Source organism: Mandrillus leucophaeus, unplaced genomic scaffold, assembly GCF_000951045.1.
Source record: "Mandrillus leucophaeus isolate KB7577 unplaced genomic scaffold, Mleu.le_1.0 Scaffold55, whole genome shotgun sequence".
NCBI classification, from domain to species: domain Eukaryota; kingdom Metazoa; phylum Chordata; class Mammalia; order Primates; family Cercopithecidae; genus Mandrillus; species Mandrillus leucophaeus.
Genome location: NW_012105919.1, coordinates 2968478 through 2985171, shown reverse-complemented (window position 1 = coordinate 2985171; position 16694 = coordinate 2968478). Strand labels below are relative to the sequence as shown.

The 16694-nt window shown below is 38.9% G+C and overlaps 1 protein-coding gene and 1 pseudogene across 2 annotated transcripts in view; one reads left to right on the top strand and one right to left on the bottom strand.

Annotated features, from left to right (window-relative positions):
* NAA25 (N(alpha)-acetyltransferase 25, NatB auxiliary subunit) overlaps positions 1-16694 on the top strand; it is a 90246-nt gene that overhangs the window by 64246 nt on the left and 9306 nt on the right. Inside the window, exons 15-21 of the mRNA XM_011997899.1 lie at positions 2621-2772; positions 3281-3406; positions 8719-8962; positions 9372-9495; positions 10472-10537; positions 12055-12152; positions 13286-13396. Of these exons, the coding sequence (XP_011853289.1) occupies positions 2621-2772; positions 3281-3406; positions 8719-8962; positions 9372-9495; positions 10472-10537; positions 12055-12152; positions 13286-13396 (921 nt within the window). The remainder of the gene's footprint in view (positions 1-2620; positions 2773-3280; positions 3407-8718; positions 8963-9371; positions 9496-10471; positions 10538-12054; positions 12153-13285; positions 13397-16694) is intronic.
* On the bottom strand, positions 6863-8320 carry LOC105552278 (annotated as a pseudogene). The gene has a single exon (XR_001007984.1). The product of XR_001007984.1 is annotated as a low molecular weight phosphotyrosine protein phosphatase pseudogene (transcript).

Sequence of the window (16694 nt, the reverse complement as noted above, 5' to 3'; positions counted from 1 at the left end):
AGTATTAGAAATATCTCTCTTCAAATCCAGAGTTCTGTACTCTGCGTCTTCTGTTCTTGGTAGTTTTTGGGATCCCCGGATGCTTTTTCCTTGGGTGACTGATGCATTTCAATTCCCACCTAGCTCTTTGACAGAACACTTTTACTTAAATGGAAAATCTAGTGTTCTGCTTAGTAACATTTTGTGCTATGGGATTGAAAGTTGTATTTGGAAGGTCTGCACAGGGATTTTCTTTCTAGAAAGGTTATTTTCTGTTGTCATCTTACTTTGGAATAGATTTTTTTAAAAATATGAGAATGAGCACTAGATTTTCATATCTTCAAAAGTCACTTATGTGTTTTTACGTCTTTAAAATTTCACTTTAAAATCTCTATTTTACACAAAAATTAGCTGGGTGTGTTGGCAAGTGCCTGTAATTCCAGCTACTTGGGAGGCTGAGTCAGGAGACTTGCTTGAATCTGGGAGGTGGAGGTCACAGTGAGCTGAGATCATGCCACTGCACTCCAGCTGTCACTCTTGGGTGACAGAGTGAGACTCTGTCTCAAAAAAAAAAAAAAAAGTAAAGAAAATCAAATCTCTATTTTAAGTATTCACAAAGATCATTATTCAGGGGTTTTATGTCCATATATTTCACTAATTTTTACAGTGACCAGGGTTCATTTCAGGAATCCATTCGGGATCTAAATAGCCTCATTGGTGCGTAAATTAGTAGAAATAGGTACGGACAACATACTTTGATATTCAAAAGTCTTTAAAGTGCCTGTGGCTTTCAGTTTTGCCTGCAGTTCCAGTGCGGGGTTGTTTCTTCACATAGTACTACTTCCATAGCCTTGGTCCTACTGGTTGCATCCCAGGCCCTTGTCTAGCTCTGCAGTGGTACTTTACTGCAGTGTTACAGAAGGACTATCTAAAAAAGATAAGCCAGAGAACTGTGACTACCTTCTTAGTTTGTTAAAGACTATACTCTCTTCGTTACCCCTTATTTTTCTCTTTGAAAAGCCATTGCCTTTTTTTTTAAATAAAGTGGTGTTCCACGGACCACTTAGAAATTAAAACTGCCTCTACACTTGGTAAGGCTGGGTTGCCTCCTTAAATCATAACATACTTTGGAACTGTAATTATAACTTTGATTGGAATTACTAAAGTCATATTTTCTTTTTGATTAATTGCTGAATCATGTGTTCCTAACCAGCTGTTTTTTTTTCCCTGCCCCAGCTGTAATTTCCTATTACAAGAGCTGATAGTAAACCTTGCTGTGTTTTCTAAGCCAAGGGGCCATAGGATAGGCACATGTGTTTAGAGTATCCTGGCCTCCTCTTGATAGGGTGTATCACTGTCCTTTAATCAAGCTAGAAGGTATACTCGAGCTTTTTCAGGTAGTCCTTCTTGAAACCTGCAGGATCACAAGTAATCTTTTTAATTTTCTTGTGTCCGTCCGTCTTTAATTTCTCCAGATACTGCAGGCAAACAGCTCGCCGAGGTGTCCCATGGGGGTTTAAAAGCCGCATCGAATGCAGTTGAATTAGCGCCCGTGGCGCAATCCCGCGGCCTGAAATGAACCCTGCAAGGCTGTATATCAGAGGGTATGTTGTTGACTATTGGCCTATTTTCCTACTGGGCAAATTATTCAGACGTAATGGAAATGGGGGCAGAGCTGATTAACTGAGGCTGTGTAAAAAGACTGTTTTTTCTAGAAAGGATCTTTTTTTGGGGCAGACATCAGCTTTGAGCATAATAGTTTCCTTGGTCTAAAGGGGTAATCTCCTATCTTCTGATCCTGATGGCATAGACCCACACCCATGAAATGTTCTTCCCTGAGATTTTCTTCTATTGTGCCAGAATTTCTGCTTAGAATTCTTTATCTTGCCTCTGTTCTGTAATGTTTAATCTCTGTATATGTATTAATCTACAATTAAAGCACATGTGGTGAATGTTCCCTTCACATACTTGTTTAAGGAAATTTCCAGCAGAGGTCTTATGTAATGTAGATGGACAAGAAACTTGGTTCTTGAAGTCTTTGTCCTCAGAATACATTATGACATGAATTTTTATAGGTCTTTTGTTTGGTGTCTTCTATCCTGACGTAATGCTTATATGCCATGTGTTTCTAATACAGTATTCAGAAATAAGCAAAACCAAGGAGTAGCCTGTCTTTTTCTGAAGGAGAGTGGTTTTTATTTGGGCTGGGGGGGCAGGTGGTTCTATTATTCTGGTGCTTTTGGAACCTTTGTATGAAACACAGTTTATCTTAGATGCAGAAAAACATGGGGTAACATCCCTTCCAGAATGGCACTAACCAAATTTTTGACTGATGGCGACAAAACAAAACCTCAGTTCCTATTGAATTGAAAGACATGATTGCCAAGAGAAGGCTTATGTGATGATGGCAGAAGCTGGTTATTACAATTAGTAATATTAGTAAAGGAGACATTTGTCTAAAGTATAAGAAGGAAGAAAAACAACATTTTAAAAAGCTAATACTCTACTTGGTGACCAAGACCTTTAAAGATTAGATTTAAAACTTAATTTTAGTTTGAGTGTTTTGTTTTCACTGGCAAGGTTTGCTTACATTGCCTGACTTGTGAACTATTTATACCAAGGTGATATCTTTCCTTCTCAGACCTCAGAATATATTATTCAAGCTTACAAATATGGTGCATTTGAGAAGATCCCAGAGTTTATCGCTTTTAGGAACAGGCTGAATAATTCTCTTCATTTTGCACAAGTCCGTACTGAACGGATGCTGTTAGACCTTCTACTTGAAGCAAATATGTAAGTATTGCATGAGAGATCTAAAGGAGCTAAGGGATTAGATCAGTTAAGAGCCATTAATGGGCTCATGGGTGTTATTAGCAGGCTTAAGGTAAAATATGGGGAAAAAAAGGGAGACAGACAGTGGGGAAACAGAACTTGGTACATGTCATGGGAAATGATAGAATACTGCCAGCAACATCTTGGGACCATTACAGAAGCCATTTAGGTCATGGTCATCAACACCTGGTCCCTATTGTGCTTACAAAGGTTCCTCCTTCCCTACAAATCAAGAGATTTCAGGAATTAATGCTGATCCCCTTTGTTTTGTGTGGGCTTCCAGAAGCCTTTTTCTTGCCATGTAGCTAGCCAGTTTGATCTGTGCTTGGTTCTATTTCACCCTATATGAGCCCTTCCTTCCTCTTTCCCTTCCTGTCTAGTAAAACAGGAAGTCCTGATTAATAATATTTTCTGGCTATTTTACTATTAAAATAATACATGATTTTTTTTTTTTTTTTTTTAATCACAGATCAACCAGTTTAGCAGAAAGTATAAAGTCAATGAACCTTAGGCCAGAAGAAGATGACATTCCATGGGAAGATTTACGAGACAACAGAGACTTAAATGTTTTTTTCAGCTGGGATCCAAAAGACAGGTAACTGGAATTTAACCCCAAGCAATTTTTAAAGTTTTTTTCTTTCTTTCTTTTTTTTTTTTTAAAAAGAGACAAGGCTTTTAAAGAGACCAAAATCATAGCTCACTGCAGCTTTGAACTCCTGGGTGAAGCAATTTATTTTTAAAGAATTAAGATGGGCCAGGTGTGGTGGCTCAGGCCGTTAATCACAGCACTTTGGGAGGCTGAGGCGGGTGGATCACTTGAGGTCTGGAGTTCAAGACCAGCCTGGCCAACGTGGTGAAACCCTGTCTCTACTAAAAATACAAAAATTAGTTGGACATGGTGGCATGTGCCTGTAATCCCAGCTATTCAGGAGGCTGAGGCAGGAGAATTGCTTGAACCCAGGGAGCGGAGGTTGCAGTGAGCCAAGGTCGCACCATTGCACTCCAGCCTGGGCAACAAGAGCAAAACTCCATCTCAAAAAAAAAAAAAAAACAAAAAAACAAGAATTAGGATGAATCTAAAGTTAAAAAAAACAAACTCCACTTTACACAAATATAAAATAATGTGTTTGTTGTAGTGATCAGAAAATATAGGTAAGCCAAATGAAGAAAGTGTAGCTCACCTCTATGCTGGGATTGCCAGTTAATCTAAAAGTTAGATCAACTTCACAGCATATATGAGAATTCCAGACGGATTAAAGACTATATGCTAAATTTTAGATTCCTTAGAAATTGTAGAAGAAAATATAGAAAATATTTTTAAATAGGCGAGGAAAGCCTTTCTTAGCGTTATACCAAATCTGGAAACATAAAGAATTTAACTTCTGTAAATAGAAATAATAAATTTGTTAAGTTCTAAAGGTTTGTAGTAAATTTCTTCATATAAATATCCTTCATATGTAGAGAGAACTCTTAATAGTCAATAAGAAAACAAGAAATTGGGCAAAGGGCTTAACAAGAAGTTCAAAGAAACACATCTTACAGCAATAAAGATTTTGTTTCTAGCAAAAAAAGATGAATACTTGTGGTCAGCAAGACTGTGTGGAAAATACTGATTATGCATTTACACAGGGATAAATTGTATACAGTCTTCCTATAGGGGATTGTAGTGATCTCTACCAAGATTTAAAACGCCACACACCATTTAATTTGGCAGATCTGCTTGTAGGAAAATAGAACCTAAGGAAATAAATGCAGAAACATGCTAAGATGTGTATATGAGGTAGTTCTGAACATTCTGTGATTTGTGGGTTGCCAAGGCCACATTCAGTGATTTAGAATTTTTGAGTCCCAGAAGGACTCACAGGGCTGAGCATATAGTTGCACTCAACGGCTAAGGCTTATTATAATGAAAGGACACATGACAGAATCTGGAAGGGAAAAAGGAACAGGCAGAGTCTGGAGAATTCAGACCTCCAGTGTTTTCTCCCTCCTCTGAGGGGAAACACTGAGTATGCTCCTTTTTCTAGCAGGGAAAAATGCAGCAACACAGGTGGAATGTTCCTGCCCAGGGAAACCCAGTAGAGACTTGGTGCTTAAGGTTTCATTGTTATGTAGGTACACTCTGTCTATCCTGAGTGGAAAGAAAGCAGGTATTCACCATAAACAACATGGTTTATATAAACAGTCTAGGCACAGCGAGCCACTCTTATTTTAGGGAACAGTTGGAGTGCAGAGTTCCCAGACATCAGCCAAGGGCCAACCTTGCAAGTAGGCCCTTCTAATGATAATAGCTACAGGCCTGCTATGTTAACTCTTTTCTGCACACACTGTCATAAAAAGATGAAGTTTGCAAAATAGTGTAAATACTCTAACCAGTTTGTTTAAAATTAAGTTGTATACATACTATTTTTAGTTACTTGTTTTTTTAGATAGAGCCTGTTGCGTACTGTAATCAATTTGTTTAAAATTATTAAGTTGTATAAGTATTATTTTTAGTTGCTTTTTATTTTTGAGACCTAGTCTCTCTCTGTTGCCCAGGCTAGAGTGCAGTGGCGTGATCTCGGCTCACTGCAACCCCCACCTCCTGGGTTCAAGCGATTCTCCTGCCTCAGCCTCCCAGGTAGCTGGGATTACCGGTCCCTACCACCATGCCTGGCTAATTTTTGTATTTTTAGTAGAGACGGGGTTTTGCCATGTTGACCAGGCTGTTCTCAAACTCCTCACCTTAGGCAGTCCCCCGATCTGGGCCTCCCAAAGTGCTGGAATTAAAGGTGTAAGCTATCTCACCCAGCCCCAATTTTTTTTTTTATTTTTGGGGGGGGACAGAGTCTTACTCTGTCATCCAGACTGGACTGCGGTGGCGCAATCTCAGCTCACTGCAGCCTCCACCTTCTGGGCTCAAGCAGTTCTCCTGCCTTAGCTTCAGCTGGGACTACAGGCGTGTGCCACCACAGCCGCCTAATTTTTTTTGTATTTTTAATAGAGATGGGGTTTTACCCTGTTAGCCAGGATGATCTCGATCTCCTGACCTCATGATCTGCCTGCCTCAGCCTCCCAAAGTGCTGGGATTACAGGTATTAGCCACTGCGCCCAGCCACAGCCCCTATTTTTAGTTAGATTTTTATACATTCGCATTACAAAAGTCTAAAAAGATCTATACCAAACTTGATAATACTGTGGGTATTGGTTATCAGGGCAGCTTTTCTACCTTTTACATTTTTCTGTCATTTGAATTTTTTATATCATGTATTATTATTTTTATTAGAGACAGGATCTTACCCAGGCTGGAGTACAGTGGCGTGACCATATCTCACTGCAGCCTTGAACTCCTGGGCTCAAGCAATCCTCCAATCTCAGCCTCCCTAGTATCTGGGACTATAGGTGTGTGCCACCACGTCCAGCTAATTTTTTGTATTTTTTTTGTAGAGACCGGGTCTTGCTATGTTTACCAGGCTGTTCTCCAACTCCTGGCCTCAAGCGATCCCTTACCTCAGCTTCCCAAAGTGCTGGGATTACAGGTGTGAGCCACCACTCCTGTCCTCATGTATTATTTTTATAATCAGAGAAGAAAGTGTCATTTATAGGGAAAATGACCTCTTTTTTTTTTGAGATAGAGTCTGTCTGTCGCCCAGGCTGGAATGCAGTGGTGCAATCTTGGCTTACTGCAAGCTCCTCCTCCCTGGTTCACATCATTCTCCTGTCTCAGCCTCCCGAGTAGCTGGGACTATGTACCTGCCACCATGCCCAGCTAATGTTTTTGTATTTTTAGTAGAGACGGCGTTTCACCTTATTAGCCAGGATGGTCTCGATCTCCTGACCTTGTGATGCGCCCACTTCGGCCTCCCAAAGTGCTGGGATAACAGGCATGAGCCACCGTGCCCGGCCGAAAATGACCTGTTGAATAGGTTATCATTCCCATTTTATTGATAGTGAAATGGTGTTTGAGAACATTTTGGCTTATCTTAGGTCATTCAGCTAGTAAATGAAAGTCGGAACCATTCAAAGCATCTTAACTGGTGAAAGTTAACTTTTATTTTATTTTATTTATTTATTTTTTATATCTCTAGTTGTATTTTTATAACTCCCCAGTTTATTTTGAAATATTCGTGATTTCAACATTATCTCAAAATACACAGAAATTACCTATATCTGCCTATACATTTATTAAATGCTGATGAAGAATACTTAATATTTAAGCATGCCAAATAATAAAGCGTTTCCCAACTTTTAAAATTATTTTTAAAAATAAGCCAATTTATATTGGACATTTGGGTTACATGTGCATATAAAAAGTGTCATATTCCTCAACTGACCATAGTTAAGACTAGCATACAAGCGTCCTTCTTTCTGGATATAATTAAGTTTCAGAGGCAAAGTGGTTCAGATGGGAGCAAAGGAGCTGACCTCCTCATGAAGTAAACTCGACAAAAATCATGAAGTATTGAAGGTGCTAACGACTGTTTCCATAAATGTTTCTCTCTTCCCTATCTTTTCAATATACAAGTGTGCACTATGGGTGTGTATAAATTAAAACACTTCTAATCTAGACTGTGAGCTCCTGTGGAGAGGGCTACTGTCAATCCATAAAAGGCCCTGGGGAAGAGAGAGGTAGCACAGGGAGCAGAGGGCACCTGCCCTCCATCGGGCCATCCACACAAACCTACTGAAGAGGTAGACTTGACTATCTAAGTCTCAGCGGGCTTAGATGCTGACCTGGGCCTTCAAGTGAGGTTTTCCTTCATTATGTTTTATGTTCCTTGTTCTACTATTTTTGTAATTGGGGCAAAGTGAGATGTTCAACTAGTCTAAGAATGCTTAATATACCCCATAAACTGTCAGAATCAAATAATTTTATTGATTCTTCTGCCAAACATAACTGATTTCCATCTACAATATTTTTTAAGGTAAGAAACAGTAAGTCAACTGAACAAAGCTGGGCATTTGGGCTCTGGAACATGATTACACACTGACTGAGAATGCAGGACCTCAGGGTGGGGTCTAGTCAGGCTGGCCACAGCAGGGCATGAACCTGCCTCAGTCGGCCTTCTCCAAGAAGGCTCTGCAGCACCTGATACATTGCTGGTACACCGTCTCAAAGTCAGTCATTCCCATAGTAGGGATCTTCAATAATAAGTTGTTTTTGTGGATCATAGCTCCCAAGTAGTTCAATTTTAGCTTTGCAGGTTTTAACTTGATTACTTTTTCTATTCAAATCTCTCAGATTGCTTTCATCCATACATAGTATATAATCAAACGTGGTAAAATCTTCTTTGATAATCTGCCGGGCAACGTGGCTCATGCAGATGCTGTGCCTCTTCATGCAGTTCTGCCCTCGGTAGTCAGGGGCGTTCCCTATCTCATACCCGGAAGTCGCTGCGCTGTCTACCCTCCAATTCTCTGAGATGTTTTGATCAGTTACAAGTTTCCTGAAAACTGCTTCTGCAATGGGTGATCGACAAATGTTACCCAGACACACAAACAGCACGGACTTGGTAGCCTGTTCCACCATCTTTCCCGAAAGTTAACTTTTAAAAGATTTGAGGCCAGGTGCGGTGGCTCACGCCTGTAATCCCAGCACTTTGGGAGGCCGAGGCGGGCAGATCATGAGGTCAGGAGATCAAGACCATCCTGGCTAACACGGTGAAACTTCCAAGCTGTTGGAAGTCTCTACTAAAAATACAAAAAAAAAAACTAGCTGGGTGTGGTGGCGGGCGCCTGTAGTCCCAGCTACTCGGGAGGCTGAGGCAGGAGAATGGTGTGAACGCAGGAGGCAGAACTTACAGTGAGCTGAGATGGTGCCACTGCACTCCAGCTTGGGTGACAGAGCAAGACTCCGTCTCAAAAAAAAAAAGATTTGAAAGCAATGAATTGAATACGTTAGATAATTTGGGGATGTTTCTGTTTAAGGGACGTTTCTGAAGAACATAAGAAACTTTCCTTAGAGGAGGAGACCTTGTGGTTAAGAATCCGATCCTTAACATTGAGGCTGATCAGTGGACTTCCAAGTCTCAACCACCCTGTGGAGCCAAAGAACTCGGAGAAGACTGCCGAGAATGGGGTATCCTCCCGGATTGATATTCTTCGTTTGCTCCTTCAACAGCTGGAGGCAGCCCTGGAGACAGGAAAGCGATTTATTGAGAAGGATATTCAGGTACCATCAATATATATAATTTACCATCAAAGTTGCAATAATTATATTTATGACTGTTTTATAAACAGGCGTTTGGGGTGAGTGAGTAGTAAGGAATTGTTTTGTCCCAGTTTATGGCTTCTGTAGGAGAAAGAGGAATATTTTAGACTGAGAGGGAATTACAGAGGCTTCCTCAATATCCAGACTAGTGAGGGAGAAAGCAAAATAACTTTTTGTGATGGTAAGTTTTTAATAGCTAGCAACAAATTAATATAGATGTTCTGTTTTTACTGTAATGATTCAGTTTATTAGTTTGCTGATTAGTGGCTTTTAGCTGAGACAGGTTTTTATTCACCAGTTACTTGATTTTCTTATTTTGTATGCATTTAGATGGATCTAGAAGAGCATTATTTTTCTCCCTTTTTTCCAGTATCCTTTCCTTGGTCCTGTACCTACTAGAATGGGTGGATTCTTTAATTCTGGCTGTTCTCAGTGCCAGATAAGCTCTTTTTATCTTGTCAGTGATATTTATGAGCTGGATACCAGTGGTTTAGGTAAGTGTACACTGTGTGTTTACAGGGTGTTTGTCATAGAAAATGTAGTACACGTAATAAAATGTCTATAACCTCACATTTGGAAAATTTTAGAGTATATGGCAGCTGGAAGCTGTTCTGGAAATGTCTGGTTTAGTATACAAGAGGGTACAGTCATAGGTTACAAAGTAATGTTTTAGATGCTTAAGTCCATTCCATATTTAAAATCACTTGTTAGGTCCAGAAGTTGAAGAAATTCTTCATTTGTTGAAAGGCTGTTGGATTTTAAAAATGAAGCAGTAGGCCGGGCGCAGTGGCTCACGCCTGTAATCCCAGCACTTTGAGTGGCTGAGGCGGGCGGATCACTTGAGTTCAGGAGTTCGAGACCAGCCTGGCCGGCATGGCAAAACTCTCTGTCTACTAAAAATACAAAAATTAGCCAGGCATGGTGGGGGGTGCCTGTAGTCTCAGCTACTCCAGTGGCTGAGGCAGGAGAATCGCTTGAACCTGGGAGGCAAAGGTTGCAGTGAGCCAAGGTAGCACCACTGTGCAGCCTGGACGATAGAGTGACACTTTGTCTCAAAAAAAAAAAAAGGAAAAGCACTAAACTTTGTAGAGAAGAGATTTTTTTTTGTAAGCTCTCAACCCATGAAAATCACAATACTCTACCGACTTTTCCTTTTATTTATCTATTTTTTTAAATCATAAGGTTAGTAGATCCTACCATTTAGAGTGTTTGAAGCGCATAGATTTTAAGCCCTGTTAAAGAATTTTAGGTAGTACCTTTGGCAGAAAGGTAATTAGTGCCTTTCCTTTTATTCTTCCTTTTCCTTTCATTATCTTTTTCTTTTTGTCTCAAAATAATGAAAAATGCATAAGGGTCTGTAGAGAAAAGAAAATGTCCTTGCCCATGAACTTCTTGCAGTTATTTATCTTGCTTCTTTATCTTACTAAAAATGGAATTGAATGTTTTTCATTTTTTGTTTTTCAATTTTAGAGGATACAATGGAGATCCAGGAACGAATAGAATATAGTTTTAAGTCTTTACTAGACCAGTTAAAAGGTAAGTTTTCCTACTGTAGATTCATGTATTTGTATCTGGTTGTATGGCAATAGCTTGGAAGTTCTTTCCCCCATTCCCAAACCCAATCACCCAGAGATAAGTAAGTAGTGTTAACACTTTGGAGTCAATACTCCTAGATGCCACCTAAGCACCTATATATGTGTGAATGAAAATACAGATAAAAAATAATTTTTAAACATAGAAAATGGTGTAATACATGCTTTTTTGACTTTAATTTTTTTTTGTTATTTTGGATACCTTTCCATGTTAGTTATATATACTCCATTTATTTTCAAGACTGCATAATATTCTATAGTATTGTATTAACATTTTTTATGTTCTCCCCAATTGGTGACATATTATGTATATGAGTTATTTCTTCTACCAATGCTGAAATGAATATCTTGGGACAAATTGTTAGGATATTATTTGAGTCCTTCCTTGGGATTAAATTCCCAAGAATTTAATAGAATTATTAAATTGTTAAATTCCCAGTAATTTAATAGTGTTAAAGGGCACATATATGCATCTTATATCTATAAGAGTCTTTCTGGCCGGGCGTGGTGCCTCATGCCTGTAATCCTAGCACTTTGGGAGGCTGAGGTGGGAGGATCACAAGGTCAGGAGATCGAGACCATCCTGGCGAACACGATGAAAACTCGTCTCTACTAAAAATACAAAAACATTAGCCGGGCGTGGTGGTAGGTACGTGTAGTCCCAGCTACTCAGGAGGCTGAGGCAGGAAAATGGCATGAACCCGGGAGACGGAGCTTGCAGTAAGCCGAGATAGTGCCACTGCACTTCAGCCTGGGTGACAGAGCGAGACTCCATCTCAAAAAAAATAAAGGAGTCTTTCTTTTTAGTACCCTAAAGGATTTTTTTTTTTTTTTTTTTTTTAAAGAGATGAGGTCTTGTTATGTTGCCCAGGATGGACTCTAACTCCTGGACTGAAGCAGTCCTTCTGCCTTAGCCTCCTGAGTAGCTGGGACTACTGGTGTGCACCACCGAGCCTGGCTTGGTCTTATATTTTATTGCCCAGATGAAGAATGTCTGAAAACTTAATGATTAAGATTATGATAATAAAATTTATTATCTGTTATGAAGATGCATTTCTACAATGTACCTTTTTGGTCTTTCAGTATGAAGATGCATTTCTACAATGTACCTTTTTGGTTTTTCAGTTCATAATGGCACAAGTCCTCTGAATCATTCACTTAGAGTCTTAGTCCTACTGTGCTCATGATCTGTCTGAAAAGGCTTCGCTGGTGTTTAGACCGTAGAATATATAATTTTTAAGGCTACCTTTTATATTTTGAAGACTATAGAGCAATAGCATGACTTTTTAAAGAGCTTAAAATGGATAGTCTGTCCTTTGGAGTTGGGTTCATTATGGAAAATAAAAAAAAATTGCTTTCTAAATTAAGTTTTTATTTGCTTATTCTTTATTTGTGTGTTGTGTTCCTTAAAATAGCATTGAAATAAAAGCTGAATAAAACTAAACTGTTTTTTGTTTTCAGATGTCTTCAGTAAATGTAAAGGTGACCTCTTAGAAGTTAAAGACGGTAACTTGAAAACACATCCTACTCTTTTAGAAAATCTAGTTTTCTTTGTTGAGGTAAGTTTTTGTTCTCTTCCTACAAGACAGTGTTGTTCTTAATGGTCTACAGGATTCATTTTTCAACAGTGAACAGGTAATAGGCACCTTATACCTGCAACTTAACCCTCCATCCCTGTTTTTGTTAATTGAAAAGCAAATTTAAATCATTTTAAAACCAATTCCTTCCAAGAATTCTAAGATGATTTCATTCCTAATACTTAGGTAAAACTTCTTGAAATTTGCTATACTCATCTCTAAACTTCTCCAGATTCACCCCAAATCTAGCTGTTTTCATTCTCCTTTCTGACTCACTCTTTATTATGTAGTTTAATTCTTTCAGCTTCTTTTATTTGTTGTTGTCATTTATTAATTGCTGAGATATGCATTATGACAGCATCCAACAACTGATACAGCAAAACTCCCTCTTCCTTTTTTGCCGGAGAGAAAAGGAGGATTGCAAACACTCATAATCTATTATCTTTTCTTTTATTCCTGTCATATATTTGTTAACCGTTCTCCCATTACTGCTCTGTATGGGGAGTGTACACTGTTCTGGTGATTGGCAAATTGTAAGTGCCTAAGAGATTTTTATTAAATGAATAATAAGCGGACATATATGTACATGCACACATTGTAGTATAGATGAAGACATATAAACAGCTAATTTGATACAATGCAGGATATGTGCTGATCAACTGGGTAGATTTCTCCATACATATGTAAGTTAAGATTTGCAGGTAAGGTGGTATCTTACCTGCTTGGAGAGATGTGAGGGGAGAGGCATATTGTAAAGAACCTTTGGATTCCATGCCTAGGAATTTGGACTCTTCCCTGAGTGAAAAGGATGTTAATCAGTCCCCACTTCTCCAGGGAAGTGACAGAAAATTGGAGTGAAGTGGAGGATGGATTTTGAGCTAGGAGAGCCATAAGAAAGGCTGAAGAGTTAGGTCATTATAGTATTCTGAGCAGGAGATGATGAAGGCCTGGATCAGTAGAGTGATTGCAGAAACTAGAGTGGAAATTCATATGAGAAATTGAAGGGATTCACATAGAAGAACTGCATAAGAATTTGTTGAATCCATTGCCTCTAATTTCCTGATAGATATTTTTAGTGTAATCCTTATTGGTGAATTTGCAATTTTTCCTTTCAGACTATTTCTGTTATCCTTTGGGTATCCAGTTACTGTGAGAGTGTCCTGCGACCATACAAACTAAATTTACAGAAAAAGAAAAGGAAGAAAAAAGAAACCAGCATCATCATGGTAATAACAGTAACACAAGTGATATACAAGTACCAATCTGACCACATGCTACTTTTTCTTTTCACTATTTTCCTCCATGTTGAGTCCTTAGGATCCTATATGCCAAGCTTCTCCAACCCACAGCTTTGAATGCATCCCAAACCCGTAAACTTTCTTAAAACGTTATGAGATTTTTTTAGTTTATTATTATTTTTTTAAGCTCATCAACTATTGTTAGTGTTTTGTTTTGGTTTGGTTTGGTTTGGTTTGAGATGGAGTCTCACTCTATTGCCCAGGCTGGAGTTCAGTGGCACTGTCTTGGCTCACTGCAACCTCTGCCTCCTGGGTTCGAGCGATTCTCCTGCCTCAGCTTCCCAAGTAGCTGGGATTACAGGTGCCCGCCACCACGCCTGGCTAATTTTTGTATTTTAGTAGAGATGGGATTTCTCCCTGTTGGCTAGGCTGGTCTCGAACTCCTGACCTTAGGTGATCTGCCCACCTCTGCCTCCCAAAGTGCTGAGATTACAGGTGTGAGCCACTGCGCCTGTCCAACATTAGTGTATTTTATGTGTGGCCCAAGATAGTTCTTCCAGTGTGGCCCAGGGAAGCCAAAAGATTAGACGTCCCTGCATATGCATTGTTTTTCTCCCCTAACCTTAAAAAAAATTTAAATTACACACCTACAGAAAAGTTGAAAGATTAATATGACACCCATAAAGATCTTTACCTAGGTTATCAACTTTTAACCATTTATCACATTTGCTTTATCTCATTTGTTGAACCATGTAAAAGGAAAGTACAGACTTGTGACATGTAACACATCAGGATAGAACAAGGACAGGTCTCTGTAAAACCGTAATACTCAAGAAAATTTCAAACTCAAGAAACTTAGCATTGATACAATAATATTATCTAATAAAGTCCATATTCAGGCCGGGTGCGGTGGCTTACGCCTGTAATCCCAGCACTTTGGGAGGCCAAGACAGGCAGATCACTTGAGGTCAGGAGTTCAAGATCAGCCTGACCAACATGGTCAAACCCCATCTCTACTAAAAGTACAAAAATTAGTCGGGCATGGTGGTGAGTGCCTGTAATCCCAGCTAGTTGGGAGACTGAGGTACAAGAATTCCTTGAACCCAGGAGGCAGAGGTTGCAGCGAGCCAAGATAGCGCCATTGCACTCCAGTCTGGACAACAGAGCGAGATTCCGTCTGAAAAAAACAAAAAACAAATCAGTATTCAAAGTTTTCCACTTATTCCAGTTATGTCTTTTATATCCTTTTCCAGAATACTAGAATGCCGTCAGGGATCTGACATGACCTTTAGTTGTCGTGTCTGTTTACCCTTCTTTAATCTAGAACGCTTCCTTAACCTTTTGCTTTGTTTTTGTTGTTGAAGACGCTAGCTAGCTTTTTGGTAGAATGTCCCACAATCTGGATTTAGATAATCGCTAAATGTAAGCTGATTGCTTATATTGAAGTTAAATATAGACTTGTTGTCCGTTTTAGTGAGTTAAATCAGGAGTCACTAATGTTGTTGTGTCCCATTATTAAATAATGAAATCTGAAATCACCAATAATGGGACACTAATGTGATTCATGTTGTTGTGTTCTGTTATTGGTGATTTCAGATTTCATTATATGATTAAGGACATATCTACCAGATTTCTTCATTATAAAGGTGCGTTTTTCTCTCTGTAATAAGTAAGGTATGGGATAATGCTTGAGTCTGTGAAAATCCTATTTCCCAATGGCCCTTCACCCACTGGTTTTAGCATCCATTCTTAGTTAAACGCCTGAATTAGTTATTACATTGATGTGTCCCAAATGATTTTTTTAAATTCTGTATTTTATCATTTATCAGCTGCTGTTATTTTGTAAAATAAGAGATGTCCCAACCCATTCGTATATATTTGAATATATTCTAATTTGAATATATATATATTTTTAAATGTCACTATTTGAGTATCACCATGGACTCTTTTTAAAAAAATTCACTTTATTATAATCCATTATCATCATTTTCGTTTGGATGCTCAAATTGTGCCAAATTTGTTTAGCTCCTTTAATCTAGTTTCTGTCCTTTAACATGTCCTCATCAGTTTTGGGGCCCTTTCTGGAACAGCATAAATGTTCCACATACTTGGTATTTTCTCACTGAACTGAAATCAGACATTTTTTCAAGAGCACTGGTTCCTTTATGGGTAATGAATTTCAAAACCAAGATCTAGGTGTTAGTGTGCTCATTGCTATTGGGGTTTCATTGCTTCTAGTTTATTTCTGTGATGAGACCTTAGGCAGTGTTTTTATGCATGCGTGTACACACACACACACACATGCACACGCACAGTTTTACGTAATTTTTTTTTTTTTTTTTTGGAGATGGAGTCTTGTTCTGTGGCCCAGGCTGGAGTGCAATGGCCTGATCACTGCAACCTCCACTTTCCGGGTTCAAGTGCTTCTCCTGCCTCAGCCTCCTGAGTAGCTGGGATTACAGGCAGGTGCCACTTTCCCAGTTAATATTTGTATTTTTAGTAGAGATGGGGTTTCACCATGTTGCCCAGGCTGGTTTTGAACTCCTGACCTCAGGTGATCCACCTGCCTTGGCCTCTGAAAGTGCTGGGATTATAGGCATGAGCCATGATGCCCGGCCTACAAAAAGAATTTTTAGTGATACTTTCAAGCCAGCATTTTAGTGATATTTTCAGTTTCAAGAGTTCTTTCCACTCTTTCCCTCATTCCCTTTTTGTAGCTTCTTTTTCTCAGAGTGAGAACCCTGCATCCAAATATCAATATATTTATTTGTTGTTTCACAATAAATACTAAATAGTTTTGGGAATTCATACATCAGTTCCACTACTAGTTCCAATAAACTCATTAAAGTTCAAATGTTTTGCAATTCTTTTTGTCCTTAGAATATGTTCCAGTGAGTGTAGACAGTTAAGATACTCTGTAAAAACACTGGAATTAAAAACTGAGATTACTTTTTATTAATATGATATAAAGTTTATTTCCATTTGTATTCAGTTTAAGGGTTCCCCCATCTTTATTGATTTAATTTTTGAATGTGAAAAACAGTAACATAATTTTTTTCCATTTCACAGGAAAATAATTTAGTGCTCATTACAGCTCATGATGTGCTGTTTTATTAAGGTTTGAGTTTATGTTGGATTTTTGTTCACTGTAGCATTATAATAATCATTATCGGCCGGGTGCGGTGGCTCAAGCCTGTAATCCCAGCACTTTGGGAGGCTGAGGCGGGCGGATCACGAGGTCAGGAGATCGAGACCATCCTGGCTAACATGGTGAAACCCCGTCTCT